Here is a 26,567-nt window from a genome sequence, read left to right on the forward strand (position 1 = left end):
TCACATATAAATTTCCTTTATAAAAAACAATTTATAATTTAATTTTTAATTTTTTTTTTTTTTTTTTTTTTATAAGAGTTGAACTGACTTTGGTAATGATAATATTTCCTTTTTTATATTTTCTAAAATATCATGTTCTTTTGATTTTATTGTAACTACTTTTGGAGTAGGTATACTATTATATGATATTGTAAGAGGGCACATATTTATCGTATCAAAATTATTATTTTTTATTTTGAATGTATTATTTGATGCCTTATAATAATTGTCATATTCATTTATATTTGTTGATATATATTTATTTGTATTATTCATATTTGTTGATATAATATTATTATATAATTCATAATTTTGTATGATTTTCGTTTTTAAACCTCGTTCATATAACCTTATATGTTTATTCCAGTCATAAGAATTTATTCTTTTTTTTCTTTCATCACATTCTTTCTTTATTTGTTCTTCATCATGTAGAGAGAAATTAAAATTGTTTCTATCATATCCATTTCGAAGTTCATTTTGCCATTTTTTTTTTTTTCCATAATTGTTATGAGTACTGTTTAAAATTTTTTCTTTTGGAATTCCCAATGAGGAGTAATTTAAAACATTATTATTTAAAGCATGATTATTTAATATTTTATTATTTCTTGACATATATCTGTTTATTCTATGTATGGGTTTTGATTCATTATACGATTTTTTTCTTATGGTTCTTACATTGTTATTTGCCTATAGAGTGGCAATAAAAAAATAAAAATGAAATAAAATAAAATGAAATAAAATGAAATAAAATAAAATAAAATAAGACTTTAGTAATATATATATATATATATATATATATATATTATATGGTGTATTATATTTTTTATTTTTTTTTCATGTATATACTTATTACCTGATGAGTACCATAAATTTGATATAACAATTCCAAATATTTTTCATCACTTATGATGTTTTTTTCATTTTTTTCAAGTGAACTAAATTCATCATTATGCATATATGTCAAGACATTATTATACATGACGTCTTCATTATTTTTAAAAATATTTTTTATATTCAATTGTGTGTCCTTTATTTGTTCATTTTCTTTTTTTTTAATTTTTTTATTTATTTCCTTATTATATTCTATATCTATATATTTATGAATATTTGGTTGAAATGTATATTCATTGATATCTTTCCACATGTCTTCATATTTTAATATGTTTCTATCTCTTTCTAAAAATTTTTTTAAAATATATACAGGATCATTATATAATGTTCTCCTTTCATGTATATGTGTATTTGATATATTTCTTTTTTCCTTTGTATATTTGATTAAATTATTCTTATCTAAATAATCTATTATTTGCTTATTATTTTTTCCACACTCATGTTTGTAATGTAGACTTTTCCCCTTTGATAATTGTATTATGGAATTATGTATTATATCATTTAAGGTATATGAATTATTTATATGATCATAATCTTCTTTCAACAAATAATCATTTTTAATAAAATGTTTGGTTGTTTGTATATTTTCATAAATTTTATTTTTATTTATTTGTTTATTTGTATTTTTTAGAATATACGAAAGAGTTTTATATATTGTATTATTATATAAATTTGATGATGTTAATATTTTTTTATTGTTACATACAATATTTGTGATTATTTTAAAAAATGCTGGTTTGGATATTAAAAGTATATCTTTACATTTTTTCCGATCCATATGATATTTGCTGTGTATCCTTTGATTAGTTTCTATTAATAAATCCAAATCATTTTCATTTGTAATTCTTTTTAATTCACTAATATTTTTATGTGTTTTATTTCTTATGTTAATTCTTTTTTCAAATAATATATTTTCCAGTATCTTTTCATTGCAAGCATTTGTAATAAAATGTGGTAGTATCTTTTTTTCAAATATGATTTTCGCTTTTTTATTTAGGAACGTATATATTTGTTCGTTGAACAAATCAATAGAACTTTCTTTTTCTACATTTAAAAGATTCCACAAATTTTCTATTATATTTAAAAAGGTTGTATTATGAAAAGGAACAATTGATTTATCTACCTTGTTAAAAGTTTTTTTTTTTTCACTTTCCATTTTTTTTTTTTTAAATAAGTATCACAAATATTTCTTTTGGTTTTTTTTTTTTTTTTTACTACATTATAATTGATTAAAATTGTATTATTTAAAAAATATGAAATAATATAGGTCTTTAAGTTTTCATTTATCATGTACATATTATAAATATTGTTTTTAACTTGTTTGATAAAATGAAGAATATAAAAAAATGAGTAAAAGACGAAAATTAACATTTATGATAATTTTTCAAAGGGTCTAAACGGATAATACATATATATATATATATATATATATATTTAGTTGTTTATTAATATAAGTGCAATTTTAGTGCTTTTTTTTTTTTTTTTTTTTTTTTTTTTGATTGCAAAAAGGAATATACCAACATATACATACATTTGTTCTGTTTTTTATTTTGTATGTACATATGATTTGAAAGACTTGAAAGGATATGCAACGGATAATGATACAATATATATATATATATATATTTAAAAATATTGAAGGGTGATACATACATTTATCTTATCCCTTTATATAATAATTTATAATTTATAATCTATAATCTATAAATTTCTTTTCTTTTTTTCAATTTATTTAATATTAATTATTATGTTTAAAGTTTCTTAATTTTCTATTTTGAACATTAATTAAAATGAAATACTAATAAAATAAAGACAACACTTTTAAAAAATATATATAAATAAATATATATATATATATATGTATATATGTATATGTTTATATATATAACCCCTTAAGCTTAAAACTTATAGTGAGTTATAGAAAAGATCTGATATGTGCAAAAATAAAAGTCACATATGTAATAGCCGTGTAATAATAAAAAAAAAATATATATATATAATAAATAAATATGATATATAAGTGTATATTAATTTAAGTAAATTGTTTAGTGTGAGGTACACCACACATGAAGATGTTAAAGAAATAAAAAATTAATAACTTCAGTAATAAAAAAAAAAAATACAAATATATATATATATATATATTTATTTATTTATATATTTAATTTTTTTATTATATCTTTATTAGAGGGCGTCATTGAGAACAAATTCTGTCAATAAACGGACACCAAAACCTTTTGGTTTTCTAGCTTTGAAATTCCATGAGACTCCAGCAATATCAATATGTGCCCATGCAGTATTTTGAATAAATTCTTTTAAAAATAATGAGGCTACAATTGATGAAGCTTTAACACTTGATGAGATATTATTAATATCAGCATATTTTGAATTTAATGTTGCTCTGTATTCATTAATAATTGGTAACCACCAGACTGGTTCGTTTGAAGTTTTTGAAGAGTTTAATAATTTATTGATAAGTTCTTCATTATTACCAAAAACACCAGCATAACTTGTACCTAATGAGTATAACATAGCACCTGTTAATGTAGCTATATCTACAATATAATCAACACCTAATTTTTCAGCATATACTAAAGCATCAGCTAATGTTAATCTTCCTTCAGCATCTGTATTACCAACTTCTATAGTTTTTCCATTTGATGCTGTAATAATATCACCTGGACGATAGGAATTTTTAGAAACCATATTTTCACAAACAGCACTTAAAAAATGTATTTCTACATTTTGTGGTTTGAGTGTACCTACACAATAAGCACAACCTAAAACAGCTGCACATCCACTCATATCAAATTTCATTAAATCTATCATAGATCCTGGAGCAGCTTTTAAGTTATATCCTCCTGAATCAAATGTTATACCTTTTCCTACTAATGCAACTTTTTTTTTGACATCTCCTTTGCTTTTATATGTTAAATGAATAAATTTGTTTGGATACATACTACCTTTACCTACAGATAAATAAGCTCCCATTTTTAATTCTTCAAGTTCTTTTACTCCTAGAATTTTATATTCTAAATTTAATTTTTGAGCTAGCTCAACAGCTGCATTAGATAATGATACAGGATTACAATAGTTGGATGGTGCAGCTATTAGTTGAGATGCATAATACGTACCAAAATAATAAACAAGAGCTTTTTCAACTTCTCCATTATATGTATCAGCATTGTTTATATATACACCTAAATGTTTTATATATTCCATATTAAGATTTTTATCTGTAGATTTGAATCTTTCATCAGTCATATATTCATAGAATAATGTTTCTAAGAAAAAACGAAATAAATTCTTATCAACATTAATTTCAAAAACAACAGTCAATTTAGAAAGTTTATTATCATGTAACATAGAAACTAATGATAATACTACTCTTTTAACATCAGCTTCACTTAAATCTGCAACTGATCCACATCCAACATAACCAACAGCAACGGAAGTTTTCTTATCATTAAACATAAAAAAATGTTTTGATGTTCCTAATTTAACATTAAATTTTTCCATATTCTCATCTTTTAAAAATTCACTCACATTTTTATCATTAACTTTTGAGTTTATTTTAACTGGACCATTTTCTTTACCAGGATTATTAACTAAAAATACAGTTAATCCCTCATCAACATTACAACCTCCTTTTAATTCATGAACTTCAACTTTTATATCATGAATAGGAGTAGTATATTCAATTGGAATACTTGTAGGATCTAAGGAAACAACCTGTGGTACTGCGCTTGCCATTTTTATTTCTTTATTTATACTATGAAAATTTAGTCCCTTCTTATTATTATTAATATTTATGAAATTTATATTTTTTGCTAATTTATTATTACAAAAAGAAAAATTTTTTAAACCCTTCTTATTATAATTAATAATATTATTATTATTATATATATTTGATTTACAGAATCGTTTTTTTACAATATTTAAATATATCTTTTCTTTTTCAGATATTGGCAAAAATTTACAGATAGAAGAAAAATACATCAGAAAATTAAAATAATAATAAAATATAAATTTATAAATATTATATATATATATGTATGTATTTTTTTTTTTATAATATTTATTATACTATATATTTTAAATATATATTTATATATATGTAAAAAAATATATACATAAGTATAAATAAAATATATATTGTATGTATATTATTTATATGACGTAAATTATGTATATATAAGATGTATTATATATATAGTATATATATATATTATATGTATATTTTATTTTATGATACATGTATCTTTCATATGTATATTACATATATATATAATATATGATGTTATTATTATTTTTTTTTTTATAATAAATAAATATATTTTTTTTTTTTTAATACGTAGCAAATATATAAGGAATATTTACAAAGCACATATCAAATTATTCCTTTATTATAATATTTTTGTATTTTATATTATTATTAAACCATGCACAAAGGTTTATTTTTATTATTATTATTTTTTTATTATTTTTTTTTTTCCACTGTGTATAGTAGATCTTAGGATATAAAAATAAAATACCGTACAAATAAAAATATGCAAGTATTATTTTAATGCAATGCATAATGTAACATATGTATACAAAAGGAAAAAAAAAATATATATATATATATATATAATAGCATCACATAAGGAATATATATAAAAAAAAATATAGAAATATATATATTATAAAATATATATATTTTATAATATGTATGTATTTTATTTATTTAATTTATTCTGCTTTAAATAGTATCCGTAATTCAAAGAACACATATATGATATATATATATATATATTAATATATATATGATTTTTTTTTTTTATTTATTTTTTCCCCTTTAAATATTGTATCCGTAATTCAAAGAACACATATAAAATATATAATATATATTTATATATATATTATTTTTTATATGCTTATTACTCATAATCAATGTGTGATTATCATATATATATATAAGAATTAGCTTAAATATATAGGAAATTATTTTTTTATGTCATTTGTCATTATATATAACATAAAAAAAAAAAAGAAACTAGGATATATATTGAGGGATGCCATATAACCTTCGAAAATTATTTAATGGCTTTATATTTATATAGGTGAAATCAATATTTTGGAAAGAACATTGAAAATAATTGAACGCTCTTTTTTTTTTTTTAAAATATATAATTTAAATTTCTTTTAACAAATATTATTTCTATAATATAATATATTTATATATAAATTTTTTTTTTTTTTATATGAACAGTCATATTTTTATATATACATATATAATATAAATAATATAAAGAGAAGAAAGAAAATGGCAATATATTCAAGAAAATAAAATAGAATAAATAAATAAATAAGCAATATGTTTAAAAATATAAATAATTTTGTTCTATCATTTTTTCAGTAAATATATATATATATATATATATATAATATATTTCGTTCTACATTTTTAAATACATTTTTTTACCTTTTAAATATTTCATATTTTTTATATTTTTATTTTTTAGTAATATGAAGAAGAGCTTATGCTTTTATACATTATATATATAATATATATATTTATTTATTATTTGTTTATTTACTTTTTTTTTTTTTTTATAAGTTTATGATTCTCTTCAACGCGTACAGTAATTTTTTATGTTATACATATAATATATATATATATATATTATATATTTATTATTTATTTTATATATATAATTTTTTTGCATTATTGAAATATTTTATTTGTTGTTTTTTATTTGTTTTATTTAAATATATATTATATATATATGATTTTTTTTTTTTTTTTTATTACAAAAAATATATAATTATTGATTTATATATAATATAATATAATATATAATAAATAAACCCACCCTCGCAAATATAAAAAGCAAAACCAAAATTGCAAACTGTATATATTATAAATTCATAAATTATAAATTTGTGGGTTATATAAAGAAAGAAATTTTGTCGTTTTTTTTTTATTTTTCGTACAGGTTTTTATAAATATATATATATATATATTTATATTATTTTATACACATTTTTTTGTAAGTTTTATTTGTAATTAAAAACATAAATAAAGGTTTTTGTTTTATATTTGTAAATTAAAAAAATCATATACATATTTTATATATATATATTATATACATGCTTTTTTTTTCTTCATATATAAATTAAAATTTATAATATATATATATATATTTCTTTTTTTTTTTTTTTTTTTTTTTTTTTTTTGGTTTTCATTTCGAATATTTATAATAAGTACAAAATATACATTAAAAAAAAAAAGAAAACATATATATTGCATATTATAAAGAAGGTTGTTATTTTTGTTTAATTATTTTTATTTCTTTAAAAACAACATATATATATAAAATATAACCACCAAAAATAAAAATATATAATTTTATGTATATTATATAAAATGGTAAAATATATATATATATATATATATAATTTGATTCTTTTCGCATTTATCTTTAATCTTTAATTCTAACTTTTATATAAAAATTATAATATATAATATCATATAACAACATAATTATGTTTTTATGACTCTATAATATTTTTTAATTTTTTTGTTTTATTTTTTTATCTTTAATTTTTACGCGCATAAATTCAATGATATAAAATATATACTTATAATTAAAAATAATAAAAAACTGTACGAATTAAAAATGTACATCTCAAAAAGTTATACATACAATATATGATTATGAAATTATCTATATTTCATGGATTCTACATAATAATATATACATACATATGTGTATATTTTTAATCTTTTTATATTTTTTTATTTTATATATATATATATATATTTTTTTTTTTTGTTATTTTAATACATTTTTAACAAATTCTATAAATTATAATTTATTTCAACGTGATTATTATTATTTTTTTTATTTTATTTTTCTTTTGCACAAAATGTAAATAGCATTTTTTCTTTTATAAAAAAGAAGCCGAAGAAAAAAATATTATAATAATAAAGTAAAAATTTTTAAATGAATAATACAATATAAAATATAGAAAATAAAAAAAATACACACACAAGCATATATATATCTATATATATTGAATATATGACATGATGAAAATAATATAGTGATTTCCCCTTTTTTTTTTCTCGCATTTGCTTAATAATACATATATCATATGAAGAAATAAATATAAAATGAAAGTTTTAATATTATATTTTATATTTAGTTGTTTTCATATTATATGTGTCCTATTTGTTTATGCTTCTTTAAATATAAAGACACATAACGTTTTCCCATTTGATGTGGTTGAAAACAATTACCCACATTTCCTACAAAATATATCATTTGTTGAAGAAAATGTAGAAAATAAAAATTATTGTTTCACAATTTTTAATAGTAATAATAAGACAAATGAACAAAAGGTGACCAAAAATAAAACCAAAGAAAGTATAACAAGAGTTAATTTGATATCACATAATTCTGTTCAGGAAATACAAGAACAACAAAAATATGAGAAAAATATTCAGGCAAAAATAAAAAAAAATGAAAAAGAAAAAAAAAATATGAACAAGTCAGGTAAAACAAAGCCAAATATTCTTATTTGGAAAATAAAAGAAAATATGAATAAAATTTACAGTTTTTATTATTTAAGAATATTCTTTGAAAATATTATAAATTATAATAATATATATTTTGGAAAATATAATGTTTATCCTTTTAATAATGATACGATATTAATACAAAATATAAATTCAAAAAATTTATATTGTAATAATGGGTATCATTTTATATATAAAACAAATAATATACAAAATATTATACAAAATAGTCCATGTGGTACACACAAAAATTTTTTTTTAATTTATGAAATATATGAATATCAGATACCACAATATATAGAAAAAATATATACTTTTAATAATACCTTAAGGATTTATAAGAGAAATATTCCTTTTATTAATACATATGAAATATATATATCATCATGTGAAAAGAAAAAACCATGCCATTTATCAAATAAAAATGAATGCTCTAATTATCATGAAAAAATATATAATAATATACATATGAAATATAATAACATAAATTTATATAAAAATAGTAAAAGAAGGAAAAAGAAACAAAAAGGAGACAAAGAATATGATCTATCAGATAATAAAAAGGATAAAAATAAAGAAAATTTTTCATCACATAATGAACTAATAAATACAATAACTACCAAATATCCATGTGTATTTTGTATGAAAAAGGGTATAACATATGATAATATGAAATATATAAATGTAATATCCAAATATGTGAAATATAAACTATTATATAATGAAAATTATAAATATAAAAATAATCAAAGTAGCATCACTACATGCTCTTTACCAACAAAGCATAAGTGTACCTTTTCCATGTTATTCATGTACACATCATATGAAAAATATAATAATGAAAGTGAAGAAATTAATAATACACAACGAATAAAAAATGTAAATCAAATGTTAAAGTATAATAAATATACAAAAAAATATATCAATAAAAAAGAAAAGATTCTTTATATATATGATCATTTAAAAAAGGAAGTTATAATATATTTAATTATATCTTACTCAAATAAATACGAATTTGATTCTATAAATAAAATATATGATAAGAATAATACAAATGATGCATATGAAAATTATAGTATAAAAAGTGAGCAAGAATTTGTCCCACACAAAAAAAAAAAGAAAAAAAAAAAAAAAAAAAAAAGAAAGACACAAATGGTATGAACAAAAAAACAAGTGAAATTAAAAATAATAATATGAAATATATGATTAGTATGAATGATACGAATTATAATATGAATAATAACAAAAAGAATAACGAGGCATATATATTTTATAATAATTATTATCCATATAATAGAGAAATATATACAAATAAATGTCATATAAGTGACTTGAACAACTGTTCAGATATATATGAAACAAAAGATGGTATGTGCTATTATCATAATATAAATAACTCTTTTATGTATGAAAAAAATGATGAAAACTTAGTGTGTCCTATAAATGAGAATTCGGAGATAATCCAAGAGAACTTGAATAATTTTGAAATAATTAATAGGAGGATAAAGAACGAAGTATATTATAAAAATGATTTTTATGAAATGGATATAGAAAATGAAAAAGGATTATATAAAAAATATACGAATAATAAAAGAAGATGGGATATATTATCACCAGTATATATGTATATTGATTTTTTTATAAAAGTTTTATATAATATATATTTCTCCATATTTGTTGGTATAAATAGATACAAAAATATTTTATATGAAAAGTTTATAAAGAAAATACAAAATAAGAAGAATGCATATATATATGAGATACAAGATAAGATGAATTCTGAGGTTATGTTGGCAGATACATGTGTATGTAATAATGATGATAATTATATGGACGATGATAAGTCTAATACTAAACATATTTACAATAATAATAGTAATAGTAATAATAATAGTAATAGTAATAGTAATAATAATGGTGAATATTTTTTAGATTGTAGAAAAAAGTGTAGGGATGAAAAAATAAAGAATAAGTCAGAAAAGAATGAAAATAAAAATGAGAAGAGTTATTATTATTATTATATTAACTACAATAATAGTAATTATGTTTTTGAAGTAAGTAGTAATTTAGGATTACTTGGAGATGTATATATGAATGAAGAAATAGTATATCCATTTTATCCTATACCTAATGATATATTAATTAATAATATGAAAAAATATATAAAAGAAGGAAAAACGTTTTCTGTATATGTTGATCAATTAAGACCAGATATTTTTAATTGTAATAAATTTAAAAAAATAAAATGGGCATTAATATTATTTTTTATACCAGCATGGTTAATTATAAATATAGTATATATAATATTAGTACAGAAGATGTGGAGACAAATGTTAAATCCTTTACATCGATTATTAATATCTCCATCATTAATAAGATTATCATTTTATATATTATTATTAATGTTTTGTATGCAATGTCCATATGTAAATAATAATTGTGTTGAATATACACTTATGGGTTATATGGCATTGAATACTATGTTTAGTACGATTTTTCATGGTAATTTACTTTTAATTAGTAAAGGATATATGATAACAAGAGGAAACTTTGATAAAAGAGAAAGTTTATATTTAACTTTAATTATAAGTATTATATATATTATAACATCTATAAACCAATTGAATATAATTAATAGTACACCTATATTAATTAGTTTATATATTATTCTTTTATTTATTTTAGTATATAATATTTTATCTATTATTAATTTTTTAAAATTGAAATTATCTTTTGTAAGAGATGTAGGTATAGATGCATGGGAAGAATCCATTTGTATTAAATTAAATATGTATAAAGTATATCTAACAGTAATCATCATATTTTTTTGTTTTGAAATAATATTACATTCATTAAATATGCTATTTAAATCATCATCCGGAAATTTAACACTTGTTGAATATACCATAGAATTAGTAATGTGGTGTTGTGTTTTATATATCTTCAGATACAGAGGAGATGTTCTATATTTCTCTTTATTATATGATAATATTACATTCAATGTTATTCCATTATATATAGCAAAATCAACAAAAATAATTGAATTAAACCTTGATATAGACAAGCAGAATATAGACAAAGATTTACTTTTTAATATACCAATATTTATTTTAAACCCAATAGAAAAAAATGATCAATCTTTTCTATCAAGAATGTCTGTAGGATGGCCTATAAATATGACATTACAACTAGAAAAGGAATCTATATCGAAATAAACAACAAAAATAAAATTAAAAAGAAAAATGTATTGTATTATAATATGAGTATCTATATAAACATATAAATTAATGGTACATATATGTCTATATGTGGACGGATAATGGGATCGAATTATATTTTAGAGAACAAAAAAAAAAAAAAAAAAAAGAAACACATATATTTTAAAACAATTCAATGTTTAATATTTAATTCTAATTTATTATTTTTTTGTTCAAGATAAAATGGGTTATGAAAAAATAATCACATATATATATAGATGAGTCAGAAATTGTTCAAACTTTTTATTTTATTACACTTTTTAGAAGTTGGTATCAGAAAAGATTGGAATATTTATTATTATTATTTTATATATATATATTTTTTTTAATTATATATTAAAAAAGGTATATATAACTAATTTTGTCTATAACACTAATTAATATTATAACATATATATATATATTTATTATTTGCCTTATTTAATATTTTATACTTTAATTTTTGATGTTATAATTTTTTTGATGTATTAATTTTTTTTTTTATATATTACTAGTCAAAATAATTATATGTATATTCATGTATTTATTTATTTATTATAATTCTTTTGTTTTTGAAATATTATATTTGTTTATTTAAAAAAAAAAAAAAAGGAAAAGGAAAAAATTATATATATATATATATATATATGTATTTATTTATTTATTCATTTTATTTTATTTTTTTGTTATCATATTCTTATACCTTTCATGCATATATACACACATATATATTTTTTTATTCTTTTAATTCAATAATTTATTCATTTCTATAATATGTTTATTTTTTTTTAATTAATTTATTTTTTGTTTTATTAATATTTTAACTCATGTTTTTATTTGTGTTTATATTTAAGAAAATTATATACAGCATGATTATGCTGTTATTATCCATAGGATATCTAATAAAAATTGGATATATATAAAAAAATAAAAACTAAGAAATATATATGTATCATATATATTTATATATATATATATATCATATTTGGTGTTGCATCAAAATGATAGAGAATGAAGATATGTAGACATATATACAACATCTTCCTTCTTGATAATACATGCATCTTCATATTTATTAGAATAAGCTATAGGTATATCCTTAGTACATAATCTAATAGGTTTTGTTATTAAATATGAAGAAAAGTTTTCTATAACTTGTGTATATAATTCAGCTCCTATACCTCCAAAACCAGCTGATTCATCCAAAATTAAACATTTCTTTGTTTTTTTAAGAGATTTTTCTATAGTTTGCATGTCAAATGGTTTTAATGAAATTAAATCAATGACTTCTATATCTATATTAAATTTTGTTAATTCATTTGCTGCTTCTGAAGCTAAATGTCTTGTTATTCCATATGACAAAACAGTTAGATCTTTTCCTTTCTTAACAACTTCAGCTTTATCAATAGGTAAGGTGTAAGGTAAGAGAGGAATTTCCTGTTCATAATTATATAATAAAACATGCTCTAGAAATAATATAGGATTATTATCTCTAATAGCTGATTTTAATAATCCTCTAGCATTAAAAGGAGTTGAACATGAAACAATTTTAATACCTGGTATACTCATTAAATAGGATTCAATTCTTTGAGAATGTTCAGGACCTAATTGTTTTCCTATACCTCCTGGACCTCTAATAACTATAGGAATATTAAATTGACCATCACACATATATCTCATCATACATGCATTATTTGATATTTGATTAAAAGCTAATATTAGAAAAGACAAGTTCATACCTTCAATTATAGGTCTTAAGTCATTAATTGCTGAACCTATACCTAATCCCATAAAAGCATTTTCACATATAGGTGTATCTAAAACTCTAGAAAAACCAAAAAAGTGAGCTAAATTTTTTGTAACTTTATATGAACCTCCATACAACCCTACATCTTCTCCAATCACATATACACCTTTATCTTTTTTCATTTCTTCATATATTGCCATATGTAAAGCTTCACTTATATTTCTTTTAACCTTTATATTTTTCATTTCATATAAATAATTATCATCATTCAAAATAATTTTATTCTCATTATTTGTTATATGATCAATTCTATTTATACTATTTAAATGCTTCACTTTGTTTTTAACTATATTAGAAAAACCATTCTTTCCTTTCAAAAAATTTAGTGGCTTCATAGTTCCTTTATTTGTCTCGCATGGATACATAAATATGACCCAAAAATAAATCAACAAAAAATAATATTTATTGTTTACTATATTATTTTTATTTCTCCCCATTATAAAAAAAAAAAAAAAAAAAAAAAAATATATATATATATATAAAATATATATATTTAAGTACCTACTTTAATGTTATCGTTATATATATATATATATTATAATTTTACTTTTGTTATTTATTTTATTATTTTATTTTATTTTTTTTTTTTGGAATTATTCTATATCATAATTAAATAAATATATATATTTTTTTATCCTTTTCCGAAATGCTATTCTCATTTAAATGTTGTGTTATTTTCCTTTTATGAAATACAAAAAAAAAAAAAAAAAAAAAAAAAAAAATCAAGACGTATATTTCAACACCTACAATAATTATGATACATTAAAATTTACGACACATTCATGTAGTTATATATTATTTATTCTTATTTTATAAAGAAAATACAACAAGAAAAATAACATATAATATGTTGTGCAAATTAAAATGTGTACAGGCAGAAAAAGTCTTTTGCAATGATTATATGTGTTTTTCTTTTCTTTAATACGACATATATAAAAAAAAAATATATACATAAATTATATATATATATATATATATATATATATATATATATATGTATATATAATGGAAAAAAAAAAAAAAAAATTGAAAAAATATATAATCTTAAAATATGTTTTATTTTATTTTATTATTATTTATTTATTTATTATTTTTTTTTTTTGTAAGGTGAAAATTCAATGTATTCATATAATGGTTCCATTAGAGTTGCAAAAAATGAAGAATATTCTCAAGTATAAGATGATACAATAAATCAATAATAATTAATACGAAGAAAAAGTATAAGTATCAATAAATATATATATTTTCGAATAAATAAATGTATGTTTAATAATATTCTATATATATTTAAGAATTTATTTGGAAAATATTCTATCACAAAAAAAATTGGATATATTATATTTATATGTTAAATAATAGATCTATATTTTTAATATTATTATGTTAACTATATTATTTTTTTTTTTTTAAATATGAGGAATATTTTGTTAGTTTTTATAAAATAATATTTTAACTTTTTATTATTTTTATAATTTTGTAAAGGATAATTATTTTCAAAAATGGAGATAAAGGTAAAAAGACAAATGATAAGTGATAAATATATAATATAATTTTTTTTTTTTTTTTTTTTTTCTTATCTTTTCTCTTAATCTTTTACTTATAAAATAATATATATATATAAACATTGGAATTACAAATAATTCATTTGTTGCATATATATAAAAACTAATCAGATCAAATTTGTGTTCTCATGCTTATTTTTTTGAAAAAAAATTTGTGGATTATATTATATACAAATAGAGGAATAAAATTATATATTTTGTTTTTATGTTACAAAAATGAATATAAAATTATATACATTATGTATTTTTTTTTTTTTTTTTTTTTTAAGGTCATAGAAAAGTTCAATTATGTATTTAAAAAAAAAAAAAAAAAAAAAAAAAAAAAAAGGAACATGCGTCCCTAATTATAAATACATATATATAAACTGTAATTAAATATAAATAATATTTATTATATATTTAAAAGATCCAATTAATTATGTTTTATTCTTTATATATATATATATACATATATATAATATAATGAGTGTGTACTATTATACATATATATATTTTATTGTAGAAAAAAAAAAAAAAAAAATTAATATATTTTTTATATTTCACTTATAATATATATATATTATAATATTTAATTTTCAACTTTAATTTTTGTTCATGTGAATATTACATTTATATTCATAAAAAATAATATAATGTATAATACTTTATATTTATTCTTAACATATAAATAAAATATATATTTATTATTTATTTTATTATTATTATTTTTTTTTTTTCCACTTAAAAAAATGTAAAAACTTATTAATTTTTATTTTTTTATTATAATTATATATAAATTATAACACTATCATATGTAATTATATTTTATTAAAATATTAATATATATATGTTAATGATAAAAATATATATATATATATATATATTTTATAGTTCTCAATTATTTTGAGTATAATATTATATATTTATTTCTTCATATATATATATATATATAATATAATAATATATGTGGTATTAAATGAAATGTTATTTTATATATAACAAATAAGAATATATATTTATATACTTATGATTATATATATATATATATATATATATATATATATATAATATGTTAATTAAAATAAAAAACATTAAGGAACAAAAACTATATATATATATATTTAATAAAATTAAAGAGTTATAATATGCCTTAAGAAAATATATATTATATATTATATATATATAATATAATATATATATATATTTTTATTTCCTACAATGTGATAATAATGTAATTTATATATTATTCATTTTTTGTTATATATTTATTATATAATAATATATAATATATTAATACACGTTCTTATATATTTTATAAATTAGATATTCTCTTTTTTTATATTGAATATGTATAAAAAAATAAAAAACATTCTTATTTTACAAATAATTTTTTTTTTATTTTTTTATCATATTTTTATGTAATATATATTTATATGAAGAAAAAAAAAAAAAAAAAAAAAAAAAAACTATCATATATATTATAATATATATGTATAAATCATTATTTTTTTTTATTTTTCTTAGTTTTTTTTTTTGGAAAAAAAACAGATTTTATATATAATACATATAAAATATTTACATATATATAATATAATATATAAGAGAAAAATAATAAAGTGAATAATAAATAATTGTATTTTAAAAGGAGAGACCCTTTTTTTTAAAAAATAAATAAAAAAATTATCATTGTATATTCCTTTTTTTCTTTTCTTTATGTAATATATATATATATATATATATATATATATATTTTTATATACAAAAAGAGTTATATTAAAAAATCAGAGAAAAAGGAAAAAAGAAAAAGTGTAGCTTATATATCATTTTAATCGATATGATATTACATAATAGAAAGAGAAAGAATTATGATAGAAAAAATGATGAGAGGGATGAAGAAGAAAAAAAATATATATATGACAGAGATATAATATATGAGCAGATATATTCTCTTCCTAAGAAAAACAAACCAAGATGTTTAGTGATATCAGACTATAAGGATAATTTATTAAAATATTTTTCTAATATTGTAAAAGTAGAAAATTATGGAAGTAAAGATTTTAGAAGTAAATGGTATATTCATTTTTATAAAATATGTTTATATAATGAAAAAATATATGGAGGTAATATAATTGGAAATAAGAAAAATATCGATAAACTAATAATGGAATATAATGTAGAAGATGTCTTAAGAAAATTACAAACTTTAGTAGTACGTCGATTAGATTGTGAGAATTTATATTATCAAAAAATCTTAGTGATTACATGTTTATTATTTGATTTTTTTCAAAATAAAAAACATGTAAATATTAAAAGTTTAAAACATTTAGAAGGTGAAGAAGATGATACCAAAAATACAGCAAATGATTCAAATGATGAAGATGATGAAGAAGAAAAAAGAAAAAAAAAAAATGATAAAGATGAAAAGAATATAGAATATTATAATGATAAAAATATTAAAGATAAATATAATAAAAAAAAAATTAGTAAAAAACGATCAAGAAAAAATTCTTCTAGATCGAATTATTATGATGAATATGATGATAGTATCTATAGTTCAAATAAAGATGAAGATAGTAGTGAATATATTATGACAACTAGACGTAAAGATAATAAAATAGAAATTAGAAAAGATCATCCTGGAGATATAAATTATCATAAAAATTATTATATTATTGAATTTAAAAATATATTATATAATGAAAAAAAGAAATTTAATAATTTAGAAATATTTTATCATATCAGTAATTTTATAATACATAGATATTGGTATTCTGAAGAATATTCAACATATAATATATTTATATGGTTTCTTAATTATATGCATAGTAAATTAGAAATAAGAAAGAGTATTCAGAAGATTAATGAGCAGTTAGAAATGTTTATTAATATCCATCCAAAAATATTTAATATATCTCATGCAAAAAAAAAAAGAAAAAAAAATAATAACAGTAGTTATATTAATACAAATAGTACTGGTCGTTATTTTGAAAATGGTGTATTAGATTATCCATATATAAAAAATAGGCAGAAACAAATTGGTGGTGGTTTTTCTGATATGACAGATATAGAAAAGAAGAATAAACAAAACATAACAAATTTAAATACTTTTGGTAATAATATTATGAATAATAATTCATTTTTTAACAATACAATGAATAATATAAATAATAATAATAATAATAATAATAATGGTACTACTAATGGATTATCTTTAAATTCATTTAATTCACCTTTTAAAAGTTTTGATCAATCCAATAATATTTTTAGTAGCAAAGGTGGAGAAAGTAGCTTATTCAAAAAAACTGTCACATTAACAAATAACATGAACAATAATAATAATAATATGAATAGTAATAGTAATAATTTATCGTCACCATCATTATTTAATAATACTACAGGTGGTGGTCTATCAAAGTTTAATCTAGGTTTTTCAAATATTCAGAATAATAGTAATAATAATATGAATGCATTTAGTAGTGGAATGGATAAAACAAATATAATGACTGCAGGTACAGGTTTATTTGGTGATAAATCTATGATGAATAATAATACATCCAATATGAATAATATGAATAATATGTCTAATATGAATAATATGTCTAATATGTCTAATATGTCTAATGTGAATAAGAATTTATTACTTAGTAATACACAGAATAAACAAGTAAATCTTTTTGAAAATAATAATATGACGAATGGTAATAAATCTACAAATGGATTATTTGGTTTTGAAAAGAATAATTTTAATACAATATTTGGAAATAATTCGAATAAAGAAAAGACTAACATATTTTCATTTAATAATAATCAATCAAAAAATAATCTTTTTGAAAATAAACAATTAAATAATATGTCAAATAATATGTCAAATAATATGTCAAATAATAATAAGGATCTTTTAGGAAATACACAAAATAATACAGTATCGAATAATTTATTTGGAGGTAATATAACAAATATGAATAATAATATGTCATTAAATTCTAAATCTTTATTTGATAATAGTATGAATAATCAAAAGAGTAATATCTTTTCATCAGTTAAATCAACTGAATCTATATTCAACAACAATAATAATAATAATAATAGTAATAATAGTAATAATAATAATAGTAATAATAATAGTAATAGTAGTACAACAGTTCCATCTGCTCGTTCTAATATTTTTGGCTCTCCTTTGAGTAACACCCAACAAAGCCCATTTAACAAAGCAGCAAATAATACATTTGGAACTATAAATCTTGATAATAATAATAATAATATGAGTAATAATAATAATAATAATAATAATACTAGTAATAATGTGGGTTTAAATTTTAATAGTACCAATATTACAAATAATATTACACAAATGAATGGAAATAATCAAACATTTAATAACCCATTGAATAATGTAGTTCAAAATGATAATAATTTAATTAATCTTTTTAATAATGAAAATGGATCAAAGGAACTATTTAAAGATTTAAAAATTAATAATGACAATGGACCAAAATTTTCAGTAAATAAGAAACCATTATTTTCTAGAAGAGCAACAAAAAACTCTACTCTTTCAACAAATACTTTGAATGAACAAAATAATATATTTAGTTCATCATATATGAATAAGGATAGTCTATTAAATAATCAAGAGAAACCACTTAAAGTAATATTTGGTCAAAATAATACAGCTAATGAAAATGTAATCAATGCTAATACTACTATTAATAGTACGACTACAAATAATACATCATTATTTAATGCACCAAATAATAATAATAATATATTATCAACAAATGGTGAAAAAAATTTATTTGGTCAAACAAATAATCTTTTGAAAGGCTCATCATCCATAGTTTTTAATTCAGCTTCATTGACAGGAGCAACAAACACAATGAATAATAATAATAATAATAATAATAATGATAATAGTTTAAATAATAATGATAATTCTATTAATAATAATACTAGTGGTGGTATAAGTGGGGGCTTTTTTGGAAACAAAAATCTTTTCGGCAATACAACAAATCTTTTTGGAAGTAACAACAACAATAATAATAATAATAATAATATTAGTGTAGCTAATAATAATAGTAATAACCTAGAAAACAACATGCCTTTTAATTATAATGATCAAAATAATAATAATACAAGTTTATCCATGCCAGTTAAAAAATTAACCTTAGAAGAAAGAAAAAAAAAAACATCCAAAAATAGTATGCTCTCATTATTTTCAAATAATAATACTAATGAAAACCAAAGTGCAGATAATTCAATAAATGCTTTATCAAAAAATATTATGAATAATAATACATCTAATTTGTTTAATTTTAAAAGTAATAATGAAAATAATAATGATACTACTACACAAACAACATCAAACATTTTTGGATTTAATACAAAAGATAAACAAACAACATGGGGAGACAATAAAATCACATTTGGCTTAGGTAACAATAATTTATTATCAAATCAAGAAAATAAAGAAACGAATAAAAATCCATTAGATAATATATCTTCTACAAATACAACTGAAGATAAACCAGCCAAAAAAATTAATATATTCGGTACTAGTGCTTCCTTATTTAAAACAACAGAAAAGACAAATGAAAAAGAAAATGAAAATAATACATCTGAGGAGAATAAAATAAAAAATATATTTCAATTTAATACAAAGGATGAAAATAATGATAATAAAGGAGAGACCAAAAATAATCTATTATTAAAAAGTGATGACAATATAAATAAAGAATCTGATAAGGAAAAAAATAATAAAGAAGAAAATGTTGTCAAAGGAACAATTTTTGGATTCAGTAAGGATAAAGAGAGCTTATTTGGTTCTTCCATAAATAATGATGATAAGAATAAAACGAATATATTCGGATCATTAAATAAGGACGATAAGGATAAAGTGACAATTTTTGGGTCCCCATCAAACAAAGATGATAAGGATAAAGAGAAAGCGCCAATTTTTGGGTTCTCATCAAACAAAGATGATAAGGATAAGGATAAGACACCAATTTTTGGGTTCTCATCAAACAAAGATGATAAGGATAAAGAGAAAGCGCCAATTTTTGGGATCTCATCAAACAAAGATGATAAAGATAAAGATAAGGCACCAATTTTTGGGTTCTCATCAAACAAAGATGATAAGGATAAGGATAAAGATAAGACTCCCATTTTTGGGTTCTCGTCAAACAAAGATGATAAGGATAAGGATAAAGATAAGGCTCCCATTTTTGGGTTCTCTTCAAACAAAGATGATAAGGATAAGGATAAAGCCCCAATGTTTGGGTTCTCTTCAAACAAAGATGATAAAGATAAAGATAAGACTCCCATTTTTGGGTTCTCATCAAACAAAGATGATAAAGATAAGGATAAAACACCAATGTTTGGGTTTTCATCAAACAAAGATGATAAAGATAAAGCTCCCATTTTCGGAGCAAACACATTTGGTAACACCAAAACTGCCACATTTAATCAAGATATTCTTAACAAAGGCGACAATATGAGTGCCCCAATTTTTGGTAACACAATAACAAGTAATGATAATGAAAAAAGTAAATTGAACTTATTTAATGTAAATAAGGATAAAGAAGAAAGTAAAGAGAATGTATTTATTTCTAAAGATAATATGAATAATAAGATGTTTAATAATGAGAATGTGAAATATGTTTTAAGTGTTACGAAAGTAGATGATGAAAATAAATCTAATCCAAATATAAATTATGATGATGTTATTAATAGAAAAAGAAGAAGAAATTTTGATGATAAAAATGAAACAAATTCAAATGCAGATGAAAGAGATAAGGATGATGATAAGTATGGAAGAAAACAAGTTGGAAAAGGATTTAATGTTAATTCAAGAAATATTTCTAATGATAAGAATAATATAAAAAATAAAATGTATAATAATAATGATGAAGATTTATTTTTACAAAAAAGTAAAGTTGGAAATGCTTTAAATGCTACAAAGAATATGTTAGAAACTTTAAAATATGATAATATACCTAGTAAGGATATTTTGAATGAATCAATAGTTAACAAAAATATGGATACAGCTGAAAATGTTATAGTAGAACAAAATCTATTAAATGCAAGTGCACCATATAGAGAAGAGAGTAACAATAATAATATTATTAATATCAATATCAATAATAATAATGATAATAATGATGGTCTCTTTTCAAGTTATCAGTATGGTAATAAGATAAGTCCAATGAAAGAAACACCCATAAAAGATATTAACCTTAATAGTAAGGAGATAAATGAAAATAACTCAAATAATTATTTAACACATAACAATAATAATAATATGATGATGATGAATAATGTTAAAAATGATGAAGGAAATAAAATGCATTTAATTAATAAACAATATATAAAGGAAAAAGGATTATATGATAGTTTATATGATAATAATGATGATGAGAATTTAAATGTTAGAGAATATTTAATGGACGTAAATAATAATCATAATAATAATTATAATGACAATATAAGAAATAATAAGAAAGGAATGAACAACAATAATAATAGCATATATGTAAATAAAAAAGAAATGGATAGAATTGTTCAATATAATAAAAAAATATCATTTGATGATATTGTTGTCGATTTAGATAAAGATATGATAGATTTAAATGAATTAAGACAGAATTTATTTTTATGTGCTATTAATTTTCATTTAAATTATTGGGCAGAAAAGGTTATTTTATTTTATCCTCATAATGAAAAAATAAATAAATACTGTACTAAGCTTATTAGAATTAAAAATGAATTTGATGATACTTATGATTTTAGTTTATTTGAATATATACATGAAATATCAAGAAAATTATTAAAAACATTAGATAGAAATTCATGTATATATGAAAGTGTAGTATTTTTATCAGGAGAAAATATGTATGTCTTAAAAAATGCTCAACTAAGTTTATTTGAGGCTTTTATTATATATCATTTTTGGTATCAAAAAAATAGTATAGATATTAAAAAGAACTTTAGAAATTTTCTTTATACTAATAAAATATATCCATGTTATGTAAATTATTATATGAATTTATATAAAAATTATAAATCTTTTAATGGCAAATATGCAGAGCTTAATAAAAATATGTCTAAAAAAATTAGAGACAATGATAATATGATGAATAATATGAACCATATGGATAATATGAATAATATGAATAATATCAATAATATCAACCATAATAATAATGGTGATATAAAAAATTATCAGGGTAATTTTTTAAACGTTGCAAATAATAATAGCAGTAGACACTCTTCTAGAGCAGGTAGTTTTCTTTTACCACCTTCGTCTGCATCGAATGGAAATTCTAAATATAGTGTAGTCAATTTAAAACATTGTAGTAGTGCATCTAATAGAACACATGCTAGCGATTATTCCAATCATAGGAGTGAAAAATCAGATTACTCGCATAGTGATAAAAAAGGATATAAAAATGGAACTATGGATACAAACAGCAACAGTAGTTATGATGATGATTACACAAGTGATAATAATAAAAGTGATAGTAATAATAGTTATAGTAATATAAGTAATAGTAATGATTATAGTGAGGATAATAGCCATAGAGCAAGACAAAATAAAGACAATGATGATGATGATAATACATACGACGAATATAGTAATAGTCGAAAGACTTATAGTTATGAAACAAATAGTGATGAAAGTAATAGTTCAAATAAAAGAAGAAGACGACGACGAAGAAAAAGAAAAATGAATAATGGTAAAAACTTAAAAAAGAATGATAGTAAATATTATAAATCTAAAAAGAAAAAAAATGTAAATGAAAATAGCTTAATAGATATATTAAATTCGAATAGTAGTAGTAATAGTAGTAATGAAAATTCATCAGACATATTAGATAATAATAGTAATATGGATGAACCATTAAATATGAATATAAAAGAAAAATATATATATTTTTCTAAAGATAAGAAAAAGAAAAAGAAAAAATTTAAATTACCAGGACATATAAAAATAAAGAAGTTAAGTGCATGTGAATGTGTATTATTAGAATTGTTGTTAAAGAAGGATATATTAAGTGTTTTAAAAAAATACAAAATATTTAAAACAGAAAAATATGAATATTTATATGTAAATTTATTATCTATGTTGAAACATTATAATTATTTTTCAACAAGAGAATCAGATGAAAATATAAATGAGAATAAAGAAATTAATAATAATAGTAATATATCAAATATTAAACAAAATCATATTAATAATAATAGAAATTTAAAAAGGATAAGTGAACATTTAAATTCGAATTGTATTATAAATACAAAGAATGATAAAATAAATATATTAAAAAAGATATGTGATAAGAATTTATTATATTATATAAATATGCAATTAAAAAATATTTCTCATTTAATAAGTTATAAAGAAATAGAAATAGCATGTATATATTTAAATAATATAAAAAATAATTTATATGTTATGTTTCAGTTACCTATAATATTATATAATGTTTTATTTGAAAAAGTAGTAAATTCATTTAATGATTATATAATATTAGATAATTTTTTTAGTAATTCATGTGTATATAAAGATTTTAGATATGAATATATATTTAAAACAAAAATAGCTTATATGCTTATAAAGAAGTTTTATGGAGCTGATGATATAGAAAATACAATTAGATTTGCTATATATTTTGAGGAATGTAGAAATAAAACACAGAAAAATAATATATATAATGATTATATTTTTCATAAGAACTTAATAAATTCATATATTAAAGTACATGAACAAATAGTACCATCAGAATGGTTTCATTTACAAAATTATAATACAGTAAATAAGAATTCAGTATCTGTTTCGAATTCAAGATCTGATTCCATTTCTGGTTCTAATACATTAAATGAAATGAATGATTCAGAATATTTGGATTATTATTCCTTTTTCTTTAAGGATATATCTAAATATATAAAATTTCATATTATTCAAAAAATTATAAATTCTAATATATATGGTTTACATAAGGAAGATTATTCAATAAACGAATGTAATAAGAGTGATGATTCTTATATGATAAATAATAGTCAATATAATAATATTAAAAATAATGATAATATTAATAATATTCATTATGAAGAAAGACATTTTTCATGTTATTTCATATATATGGTTAAAAAATCAATTTTAGATGAACTAGTCAATATATATTCTTTAAAAGGAGAATATTTTTATAAACGTATTTCTACATGTTTAATAAAATCATCTCTAATTAAAGATTATGATAAAACACAAAATAAACATTTTCATATGTATGTACAGCTAGCCAATATTAATCATTTTATGAAAAATCATTTTTTTGAATATATAAATTTTTTTAAAAAAAAAGAATTATATCATATAGAAAAAACCAAAAATGAAGATGAAATAATGGAGAACCTAACAAACGTTATAAAAGCCAATGGAAAGAAAATTATTTTAGTTATAAATACATTAGTTGAAATAATAAATAAAATTGAAAGAGAAATTATTAAGGATATCAATATTTTTGTTACTATAAATTTTAGAAATTTAATTATTGATACATTATATTTATTTAAATATATTTTTAATAATAAGCAATTCACATTAAATATGGTCGATGACTTATATAGAAATGTAATCATCTTCAATGATGTTATTAATTCAACATGGAAAGATGATGTCCATTTCTATCCTAAAGAACAAATTAAAGAATTATATACTCATATAAGGCATAAATTCTTGAATCAAAATATGATAAATTGATATGTTATATATATATATATATATATATATATATATATATATTATAATATATACAATAAAAAATAATAATAATAAAAGGACATCCTTTCTTATTTCTACAAGCACATACACATAAATATTTATAAATATAATATATATATATATATATATATATATTATAATATATACAATAAAAAATAATAATAATAAAAGGACATCCTTTCTTATTTCTACAAGCACATACACATAAATATTTATAAATATAATATATATATATATATATATATATATATATTTATTTATTTATTTAATTGTTAAAATTTTTCTTTTGCAATATGTTATTAATAATTTATTTTTTTTTTATTTTATTTTTATTTCATAATTTTGAACAATATATCAACTTTAATAAATTTTTATTTTATAAACTTTATTTTTTTCAATTTTTTTTTTTTTTTTTTTTAATGTCATAATATTTCATCAAAATGTGGACTTATAAAATATATAATATTTAAGATATATTTTAGGTATATATATATATATATATATTACCAAAAAAATTTGTAGAAAAAAAAAATAGTTCCTATATATTGTTATTAAAAAAATAACTTTTTTGTAAAAGGTTTATATTTTCAAAAAAAATAAAAATAAAATAAATACACATATGTATAATATGTGAGATACTAAAAAAAAAAAAAAAAAAAAAAAAAAAAAAGTGTTGTTAAAAAAAATGAATGACTTTTTACACATTAATGGGAAATGA

The 26,567-nt window shown here is 18.7% G+C and overlaps 5 protein-coding genes across 5 annotated transcripts; 2 read left to right on the forward strand and 3 right to left on the reverse strand.

The window, feature by feature from the left end:
- Positions 1–69: 69 nt before the first annotated feature.
- PADL01_1446100 (conserved Plasmodium protein, unknown function) lies at positions 70–2,086 on the reverse strand (the record flags this gene model as incomplete). Its single annotated transcript, XM_028684744.1, has 2 exons — positions 70–726; positions 893–2,086. The coding sequence occupies 2 exons, from the start codon at positions 2,084–2,086 to the stop codon at positions 70–72; spliced, it is 1,851 nt and encodes a 616-aa protein (XP_028540792.1).
- Positions 2,087–3,114: 1,028 nt separating this feature from the next.
- On the reverse strand, positions 3,115–4,929 carry PADL01_1446200 (M17 leucyl aminopeptidase; the record flags this gene model as incomplete). The annotated part of the gene is made up of 1 exon (XM_028684745.1): positions 3,115–4,929. The coding sequence occupies one exon, from the start codon at positions 4,927–4,929 to the stop codon at positions 3,115–3,117; it is 1,815 nt and encodes a 604-aa protein (XP_028540793.1).
- A 3,160-nt stretch (positions 4,930–8,089) lies between these two features.
- Positions 8,090–11,709, forward strand: PADL01_1446300 (conserved Plasmodium membrane protein, unknown function; the record flags this gene model as incomplete). The annotated part of the gene is given in 2 exon segments (XM_028684746.1): positions 8,090–9,646; positions 9,664–11,709. 2 exon segments carry the CDS (start codon positions 8,090–8,092, stop codon positions 11,707–11,709), a joined length of 3,603 nt encoding a protein of 1,200 aa, XP_028540794.1.
- A 1,017-nt stretch (positions 11,710–12,726) lies between these two features.
- On the reverse strand, positions 12,727–13,974 carry PADL01_1446400 (pyruvate dehydrogenase E1 component subunit beta; the record flags this gene model as incomplete). The annotated part of the gene is made up of 1 exon (XM_028684748.1): positions 12,727–13,974. The coding sequence occupies one exon, from the start codon at positions 13,972–13,974 to the stop codon at positions 12,727–12,729; it is 1,248 nt and encodes a 415-aa protein (XP_028540795.1).
- A 2,938-nt stretch (positions 13,975–16,912) lies between these two features.
- PADL01_1446500 (conserved Plasmodium protein, unknown function) lies at positions 16,913–25,828 on the forward strand (the record flags this gene model as incomplete). Its single annotated transcript, XM_028684749.1, has 1 exon — positions 16,913–25,828. The coding sequence occupies one exon, from the start codon at positions 16,913–16,915 to the stop codon at positions 25,826–25,828; it is 8,916 nt and encodes a 2,971-aa protein (XP_028540796.1).
- Positions 25,829–26,567: the final 739 nt, after the last annotated feature.

This window comes from Plasmodium sp. gorilla clade G2, assembly GCF_900097015.1.
Source record: "Plasmodium sp. gorilla clade G2 genome assembly, chromosome: 14".
NCBI classification, from domain to species: domain Eukaryota; phylum Apicomplexa; class Aconoidasida; order Haemosporida; family Plasmodiidae; genus Plasmodium; species Plasmodium adleri (nom. inval.).